Raw genomic sequence first — 9,986 nt, 5'->3', positions numbered from 1 at the left:
ATGGCCTGGGTCTGGAGCAGCAGGATGCCCTGTAGCCTGGTTCATGGCCTGGGTCTGGAGCAGCAGGATGCCCTGTAACCTGGTTCATGGCCTGGGTCTGGAGCAGCAGGATGCACTGTAACCTGGTTCATGGCCTGGGTCTGGAGCAGCAGGATGCCCTGTAACCTGGTTTATGGCCTGGGTCTGGAGCGGCAGGATGCCCTGTAGCCTGGTTCATGGCCTGGGTCTGGAGCGGCAGGATGCCCTGTAACCTGGTTCGTGGCCTGGTTCTGGAGTGGCAGGATGCCCTGTAATTTGGTTCCTCTCTTTATAAACTTCAGGACATAGTAATCATTTACTGCCCCAGTTTCTGTTTTATGTAACCAGCTTACAGCATGACAGTGACTGAATGGCCACTATTATCCAGGTTGGCTCTGCAAATCCCAACACACAGATGTTTTAATGTACCATTGACAAGCCAGCAGCGTGCTTTCTGTTTAAAAGCCCATTTGTAACTGAAACCTGGTCCTCTGATGAATTGTCCTTTTTGTAATAAGATGTCTGCTCAGAAGAACAATGTAAATAACAAAAAAACAAATTTATTTTTAATAGTATGCCTGGTTCACGAGAAGTTCAGTTACACCCGCCCTTGGATCAGATCTCAGGGTTCAATGGGAATTCAATTCATTCTGAAGGTAATATTTTACTTTTCATTGCTATTTTACATTCATTGAAATGAATCCAAGAGTCCCATGCCAGCTATTTTTAAGCTTTTTTTTAAAAAAATTATGAGTGTGTGTATGTGCACACATGTGTGCATGTATGGTATGTACCTGTGTGTATGTGTGTGTTTGTATGCATATATGTATATGTGTGCTGTGTGTGTATGCTGTATATATATATATATATATATATATATGTGTGTGTGTGTGTACATGTGTGTATGCATGTATTTGTGCTATGAATGTTTGTATTTGTGTACATGTGTATATATGTGTATGTAGTATGTGTATGTATGTGTGTGTGTGGTTTGTGTTTATGTGTATATGTGTTTTTGTGTAGGGTGTATGTGTATATGTGTGTTTATATGTGTATGTATGTATGTATGTGTTTATATGTGTGTATACATGTGTGGGATATGTGTATGTATGTATGTGTGTGTATTTGTATATAGGGTATGTGTGTATGTTTATGTGTATGTGTGTGTGTGGTATGTGCATTTGTATGTGTGTATAAGTGTGTGGTGTGTATATATGTATATGTGTGTATTTGTAGGTGTATATATGTATGTGTGATATGTTTATGTGTTTGTATGTGATATATATATGTGTGTGTGTGTGATATGTGTATGTATGAGTGTGTTTGTATATGTGATATATATTATATGTGTGTATGTGTTTATATGTGTGTATATGTGTGTGATGTATGTATGTATATGTGTGATATATGTATATATGTATATGTGTATGTTTGTAGGTGTATATATGTATGTGTGATATGTGTACGTATGTGTGTGTGTTTGTCTGTGTATATGTATATGTGTGTATTTGTATGGTGTGGTATGTATATGTATATATATGTGTGTGTGTGTGTGTGTTTATATGTGTGTGAAGTATATATATATGTACATGTGTGTATTTGTGCATATATGTGTGTATGTGTATATGTGTGTGTGCTTGTGTGTGGGCATGATCGTACCATGGCACCCATAGAGGTCAACTAGTAAGAGCTGGTACCAGGGCTTGGTGCCAGGGTGTCAGCCTGATGGTAGCTTTTCTCAGTGAGCCATGGCAGCAAAGCAGACGCAGTGTGTCTTTGCTCTGGTCAGTGCACACTTTCTTGGAAAGTCAAAAGCTGATAGTTGTGAACTCCATGTCCATGGTCAACAACAAGCACCTAGAACTATTTTGTTTGTTCGGAATATTCTTTATAAAGTCATAAGTTAATTGGAGCCAGATTGTACCTGGTAAGACAGTGAGTTCTAGAATCGGAGTTTGGTTGTCCTGGCTCTTTTCCTTTCAGAACAGTTGGCTCCAGACAAGTTATTTAGACATCCCAGAGTCCCCACTTCTCACTTATAAAATTGGTCCAATTCTACTTTCCTCATAGGACTGTTAGGAGTAATACCCAGGAGGATGTGAAGTATAAAGTGCAGTTCATGAAATGTGGTAGGCAGTCGGTCGGTTGGTCTTTGCTTTTCTCTACTGACAGATTTACCTTGTATGAAGGGAAGGAGGCATAATGTTTGGGAGTTTGCTTACCCTGCATGTCTGGGCACCACCTGGGTGCAGTGCCCTTGGAGATCCAGAGGAGGGCACTCCATGGTCTGGGATTGGGATTGTGAGTCACCATGTGAGTTCAGGGAACTGAACCCAGGTCCTCTGGGAGAGCAGCCAGTGCCCTTGAATTACTGAGTTCCAAGAAGGATTCATAATTAATATTCTTTGTCTTAGCTCAGATGGCTTTAACAGATTATTAAAGACTGGGTGTCATAAGCGACAGTATTTCTCACAGTTCCAGAGGCTACGACTTTCAAAGCTGAGGTGCAGGTGACACTTGCTTCTCGCATGCACATGGTGATCTTTCTGGGTCCCCAGGCCTCACACAGAGGCAAGAGTACATGCTTTCTTCTCTTTAAAAAAACTTTTTTTTTTAAATGTATTTAGTGTGTGTCTTGTGGGGGAGCAACTTAGGGGAATCCATTCTCTCCTTTCACTATGTGGGTTCCAGGGGTTAAACTCGGGTCTTTAGCCTCTGTAGAAACACCTTTACCTGATGAGCCATCTTGCTCATTCTCTTCTTCCTATTTTATAGAGTCCATGGTCCCATTTTTAGAACCTGGCCACTTTACAAACACCCGACTCCTGATACCATTGCTTGAGAGTTCATTTGCCTGTATGTGTGTATGTGTGTATGTGTATATGTATGTATGCATGTATGTGTACACGTATGTATGCACGTATGTATGTGTGTGCGCATGTGTGTGTATATGTATGCATGTATGTATGCACGTATGTATGTATGTGTGCATGCATGTATGTATGTATAAGCAAGCGTGCACGTATGTACATATGTATGTGCACCATATGTGCCTGGTACCTTTGGAGGCCAGAAGAGAGGTCAAATTCTCTGGAGCTAGCATTGTTACAGACAGTTGTGAGCCATCATATGGGTGCTGGGAACCAAGCCTGGGTTCTCTGCAAGATCATCCAGTGCTTTTAACTATGGAGCCATCTCTCCAGTCCCTTGGGATTTGAACAGGGCTTCATTTCAGAAAAACAGAATGAGTGTTCAAGTAGACTAAGAGGAGACAGGTTTATAGAGGAAAAAAAAATGACTGAGGGCGGAAAAAAAGGGAGACAAAGATCAGAACGGGAATGGTGGTGCACAACTTTAACCCAAGCACCCAGGAGGCAGAGTGTTAGTCTGTGAGTTCAAGGTCAGCCAAGTCTACATAGCACATTCCGGGACAGCCAGGACCACATGTTGCTTACAAGGACAGACTGATCATTCCGATCATTTTCCCAGGATTGGAGTCAGGAAATGAACAAGGTGGCCAGTAGCTTAGCATCAGGCCCCCGCCCCCCCCCAGGAGAAGCTCTTCTGTAAGGTGAAGCAGAGCCATTCCGTCTTCATGCCCAGGAACCTGGCCTGCGCAGGTTTGGTGGTTGCTTCTGATTTCTCCAAAGGTTAAATAATCCTTCCCCTCTGTATGGCGGACCGTTTGTGTGGGGGACACCATTCAGTTTGCTCTATTGAGCCTAGAGCAGGAGATCAGATCAAACGACTCTTATAAATATCTCCACACTGATGTCGCCTTAGCTGCTTCTCACAGAGGTCCGATAGTGTCTGGGGAAAGTGAAGAGTGGATGTCTTTCTACAGATGAGATTGAATATGAAAACCAGAAAAGGCTGGCAGAAGAGGAGGAAGAAGATTTGAACGTGCTGACGTACGAAGACCTCCTCTGCTTTGCATACCAAGTGGCCAAAGGCATGGAATTCCTGGAGCTCAAGTCGGTAAGCACCTTTTAAAGAGAAAACTGACAGAAGGCGCAAACACAGAACTGCAGAAAGGAACGTGCGCACGCAGCTTTGAATGAGCCGTGTGTCTACATTTGTTCCTTGGTCATTTTAACATGCCTCTCTTACTGTCTGCCCCACTGCCCCTAATGCTTTTCTTTTCTTTTTTCTTTTTTTCTTTCTTTTTTTTTTTTTTTTTTTGGTTTTTTTTTTGGTTTTTTTTTTTGGTTTTTTTTTCAAGACAGGGTTTCTCTGTGTAGCTCTGGCTGTCCTGGAACTCACTTTGTAGACCAGGCTGGCCTCGAACTCAGAAATCAGCCTGCCTCTGCCTCCCGAGTGCTGGGATTAAAGGCGTGCGCCACCACGCCCGGCGCCTAATGCTTTTCATACCTGCAAGGGGGTCCTGCAGCACAAAGGCCCAGAGTCGCTAGTTAGAGCCAACGTCCCATGGGACGTCTAGGGAAGTCCCTGAAAAGCCATACTGAATTGAAGTAAGCACAGTATTGTCATCCCTGCCAACACAGGGATTCAGGTTGTTCCCTGCAGTCCGGGGCAGGAGTGGAGGCCCAGCGTTTACCAGCTCTGCTGCCCCAGCCAGCCAGCCTGGACAGATGCAGCCTAGGCCGGCCACACAGCACTGTGGAACCTGTCTCTTCTCCATAAGCTAGCCCCCCCCCCCCGTATTCACAAGCGCTGCATCAGGAAGACTGAGGGACCCGCCCCAAACCATGACCGCCCCGTGCTGCGCTAGTTGCTGCTGCTTCTCCACCCGTTATCCCTGGCATTCCATGCTATAAGCCACCAAAGCCTCGAATTTTTATGTCTGCTGAAGTAATGTGGTAGTAAACAGATTAGCAGGGAGCGGGGGTTGGGGGGGTGGGGGTGGAAGAAGACAACATCTTTAGCTGTGCACTCGCCCTACACAAACTATTGAAACACAAGGAAAGGTTAGGTCGGTGTCTTTTATTAAGTTTCTCCATAGGAATAGACGTCTGTGTTTCAGAGGGGTAGTATGTTAATTAGGGCTCCCTAAAGGATCAGATCTGATAGAATTAAAATTTTAATTATAAAGTTATATAGAGGGCTGGAGAGATGGCTTAGTAGTTAAGAGCACTGACTGCTCTTCCAGAGGTCCTGAGTTCAATTCCCAGCAACCACATGGTGGCTCACAACCATCTGTAATGGGATCTGATGACCACTTCTGCTGTGTTTGAGGAAAGCAAGCGACAGTGTACTCATATCAAATAAATAAGGAAATAAATAAATATTTTAAAAGTTTAATATATATGTAATTATATATACATATAAAATTTTATATTGTTTTAGTCTTTATGTAAAAATATTTTATGCACAGACATACACATATATATACACACACACATATGGGGAATTTGTTGGAGCGGCTTACAGGCAGCAGTTCATATAATCCAACAAGGTGCACGAGACTGGCTGTCTCAGAAATCCCCATCTGGAATCTAGGAGAAGTCTTAGAAATCTGTTGATCCTGGGTCTACATTGGGATACTGGAGAAGTCAGTGAGACAACAACCCCTGCAGCAGGGCAGATGGACTTGCCAGTAAGAGTGAAGGCAAGCAGGCAAAAAGCAAAAGCTTCCTCCTTCAAATCCTCTATGGCTGCCACCAGAAGGTGTGGCCCAGGTGTTAGGCGGGTCTCCTGACCTCGGAATCCAGAAAATCTCTCTCCCCCATGCTGCTGAGCTGCAATGACCAGGTTAGATAATTCACTGCAGTTTTTACATGTTCTCTGTTTACAGTGGGCCTGTGGAAAGGGGTGACCCAAATACAAGTAGAAGAGAACCTATTTGGTCAAGTGCACCCGCTCGCTGCCTTTTTGTTTTTACTCTTAGGTGTGTTATGACGTGGACTTTTAAAGAGCGTCCAGGTTTTAGACTGTCTGTCTTCACTGCAGGCTTTCCACTCCAGGCACGCCTAGCACTGTGCTCTTTCCCACTCTGTGACTTTGTCACACATTTGTGTGGCTCCATGCGACATTGTGCTGGGGCAGAAACATGATGAGGATGTGACTTCAGGGCCCACAGATCTTCTGTTGCTAAGAGAAAGGCAAGCAGACCTATAAATCAGATCAGCGTCTTGTGATTGATACTGTCACTAAAGAAAGTGTGGCTACCCCAAGGAGAAAGGGATGAGGAGCAGGAGAGAGAACGAGAGAGCCTCGGATGGAATCCACAAGGAGAGGGACCAGTCAAAGCCAGTTCAGGCAGGGCAGGCTTCTTGCTGGTCAGCAGGAGTCTTCCCAGAGCAGCTATGGAGAAGACAGACAGGGCAGGTAGCCAGGAGAACATGATGGGGATGGGGACAGACGTCTAGGAGATGCCACATGAAGAAAGCCACACTTGGAGAAGGAGAGCAGGAGTCACGGCACAGACATTCCCAGTTTTTAAAATTATTTTATTAGATGTTTTCTTCATTTACATTTCAAATGCTATCCTGAATGTCCCCTATACCCTCCCCCGACATTCCCATTTTTGTAGGCTTTGTTCTTTTAAAGGCTGACAGAAGCATAGTGGACCCCTGGGGACGCCACGTTCTCTCTTACAGAGTTCATTCCCTTCAGAGATTCTGGGCTCTGCTCTCTTGGAGAGCTGTCATCTCTTTGGTCCCCCAAAACTCACTTCTTCTGAATGCTTTCTTTGATCTTAATCTATTTATTTATTTAGAGACAAGACCTCTCTGTGTTAGTCCAGGCTGGCCTCAATGGACTTGGAAATCCTCCTGCCTCAGCCTCCCCATTACTGCGATTATGGCCTGCCAGATAGGATGTACGTTTATCCTGAAAGCCAGTTCTTTATCCAGAAGAGATTCTGTTTTCGCACGCATGCATGCACGCACGCACGCACGCACGCACGCACGCACGCACGCACGCACGCACAGGAAACCAGCTGCTAGAAGCTTCTCTGGAGCTGAAAGCCCCCTTTGGCGCTTCTTTGGCTCGTAGCTCCAGGGACGCCTCAGATGACTGCAGCTGAGTTAACTTAGGACTCAGCCAGTGTTCTCGGGACGTGTGACAGTCATGGGTCTCTGTCCTGTGTAATTGTTATAAGTCTCTCTCTGAAGGCGTAAGTCACAGGCAATGTCATTCCAGCCTCTCTCTTCCAGTGTGTTCACAGAGACCTGGCAGCCAGGAATGTGCTGGTCACCCACGGGAAGGTGGTGAAGATCTGTGACTTTGGACTGGCCCGAGACATCCTGAGCGACTCCAGCTACGTCGTCAGGGGCAACGTGAGCCGTTTGCTTTTTGTCACGAGTACAGGAAACACCTGCACTCGCTGTGATGCGTTTTTGATTTATGGTGACACCAAGGGGGGGGAGAACCTCCCAGTACTTCACTTCTTTAGGCTGAAAAGATTGTTTTGTGCTCACTAAGAGCTAAGCAAAATAGCCACACATCTCTGAGAGTTGGCTACAGATCCATTAGGGGTTGGCATGAAATCTTCATCTAAAAAAAAAAAAAAAAAAAATGCCCTTACTCAGGCCTATTTCAGTTTCCTTAGCTATAAAGTGACTTTATATATGTTTTATGTTTCCGATCATGAGACAAGCTAGCATGTATAACAGGTTGGTTTTTTTTTTTTTTTCTGAACAGGCAGCACACAGATATTCACTACAAAGTTTAAAGGCGCTGTAGTTAACTACTAGCATTTGTTACCCTGTTACTATTAGAAGAGTGCAGGAAAGACCCAAAAAAAACATGACTGAAATTTGCTCGTTAAAAGAGAAGTAAGGGGGCCGGAGAGATGGCTCAGTGGTTAAGAGCACTGACTGCTCTTCCAGGGGACCCAAGTTTGGTACCCAGCAACCACAGCAGGATGCTCGCAAGCATCTGTAACTCCAGCTCCAGGGAATCCAGTGTCTCTGGCCTCTTTGAACATGTGCACTCATGTGCACATACCTACACATAAGTTAAAATAAATTCAAAGTATGATGGGCTAAAATCAATGTTTAAGAAGAGAAGAGAGAGAGACAGACAGACAGACAGACAGACAGAAAATGATAGATAGATAGATAGATAGATAGATAGATAGATAGATAGATAGACAAAATGATTGATAGATAGACAGAAGACATATAGCATATAGACAGACAGACAGACAGACAGACAGACAAATGAGATGTCTCAGTAGGTAAAGGTACTTGCTACCAAGCCTGAGGACTGGAGTTGCCCCCAAAAAACACATGGTAGAAAAACTGGAATCATACAAGTTGACCTCTGATTTTCACCTGTGTGCCAGCATGCACCCTCCCCCAGGGCCCACACACATGTACATGAATAAAAACATAATTTTTCTTCTTTTTGTTTTTTCGAGACAGGGTTTCACTGTGTAGCCCTGGCTGTCCCGGAACTCACTCTCTAGACCAGGCTGGCCTCGGAATTCAGAAATCTGCCTGCCTCTGCCTTTGGAACACTGGGGCTAAGGGTGTGCACCGCCACCGTGTCCCCCTGGCATCAAATTTTTAAAGAAAGAAAGAATGAACAGTAAGGGGTGAAGGGCTCAGGGGTAGAGCACCGGCTTGGCCTTCAGGAGGCTTTGGTTCAAGCCTCAGAATGAGGAAGAAAAAGAAGGAATTAGGACACCTTGGTCCCTCTGGTGCTGTGTGTTCAGCCAGTGCTGGGGGGAGGGGAGGGGGAGGAGGAGGGGGAGGGGAGTCTCAGTTTGTGAAATGACAGCAGCCCAGGCTGCCCCAGTTCCTCCTCTCTGCTCAACACTCTCAGTACTCACTTCGTTCTGAAAATACCCACTCTGTGAAGAGGAAATTGAGGCAAAGAAAAGCAACTTGCCCACGGTTGCTAACTTGCCCGTGTGGATGCGAGCGTGCAGAGCCTGCGTCCCTGTCATTCACTGTGGTGTCCTCCTGCTTTCCTACAGGATTCTGAATTTACTTCCTAGGTTCTCAGAAACCAACCAGTAAAATCAGTGACATAGCCCTTTACCCCAAAATGTGAGAACTCAAATGAATGCTCATCTCAGGTGACTTACAGCCGGTTCCCAGGGGTGGCCGCTGCAGTTACAGTACACTGACCACTCTGTGTGATTATGGGGTTTCCACCCCACCAGTGGGCTCTCCTGTGGGAAGGTGAATTCCGTTTAGAACCTTCTGTTAATGAGTCGGGTAACCCAGACTGGACCATGGATTCATTCAGTGACTCCATTTGCATAGGATTTAAAAGAGGATTTTCTTCTGGGACTCTGCTTTAGTCTGTCAGATTAAACACATGAGGTTCCTGCTGGAACCAAATCAGAACAAAACCCTGCACCCCACGAGCTAACCAACCACTGTGTCCTGATGCAAATCAAAGGCTGCGCAAACTGAGGCCAACCCTCTTTCCCGTTGCTGGAAGCCCCGGAGGGCAACCTATGGTTATTGTAGGCATGATCACATTAAGTCCCTCACCACATCCTTGAGGGCGATACTTCTCCTCAGTTCTGAGGAAAGCTCCCTTAAATGATTCTCCAGTTGCCTTGAACTTGTTGACCTCTAAGCAAATACAGAGCTCTTCCTTAAAGGATGAACAGCATCGCTATGGCACTTGCCAATCCCAAGCATAAGCCTGTGTCCAAGATGACTTTTAAAGAAGTGTATTTTGCCAGGAGTGGTGGCCTATGCCTTTAAACCCAGCTCTCGGGAGGCAAAGGCAGGTTGATTTGTGTGTTTGAGGCCCTGTTCTGACTATGTCACCAGAGCTACATAGTGAAACCTTGCCTCAAAATAGAAAAACAGATGATAGATAGATAGATAGATAGATAGATAGATAGATAGATAGATAGATAGATAGATAGATAGATAGATATAGGTAAATAGATAAAAAGATATTTAGATAGATGTTAAATATAGATAATAGATGATAATGGATGGATGGATGGATGGATGGATGGATGGATAGATAAGGAACGTATTTCTGAAAAGCTTCTACTTTTTTTGTAGAACATGATTTTAATATTTTCAACT

At 44.8% G+C, this 9,986-nt stretch overlaps 1 protein-coding gene across 1 annotated transcript in view; it reads left to right on the top strand.

Moving 5' to 3' along the window:
• The window catches only part of Flt3 (fms related tyrosine kinase 3), a 73,076-nt gene that overhangs the window by 55,787 nt on the left and 7,303 nt on the right, over positions 1-9,986 (top strand). Inside the window, exons 18-20 of the mRNA XM_021186889.1 lie at positions 592-674; positions 3,863-3,996; positions 7,137-7,259. Coding sequence (XP_021042548.1) covers positions 592-674; positions 3,863-3,996; positions 7,137-7,259 — 340 coding nt within the window. The remainder of the gene's footprint in view (positions 1-591; positions 675-3,862; positions 3,997-7,136; positions 7,260-9,986) is intronic.

The sequence above is a fragment of the Mus pahari genome, chromosome 23, assembly GCF_900095145.1.
Source record: "Mus pahari chromosome 23, PAHARI_EIJ_v1.1, whole genome shotgun sequence".
Classification (NCBI taxonomy): Eukaryota; Metazoa; Chordata; class Mammalia; order Rodentia; family Muridae; genus Mus; species Mus pahari.
This window is presented reverse-complemented; position numbering and strand designations above follow the sequence as displayed.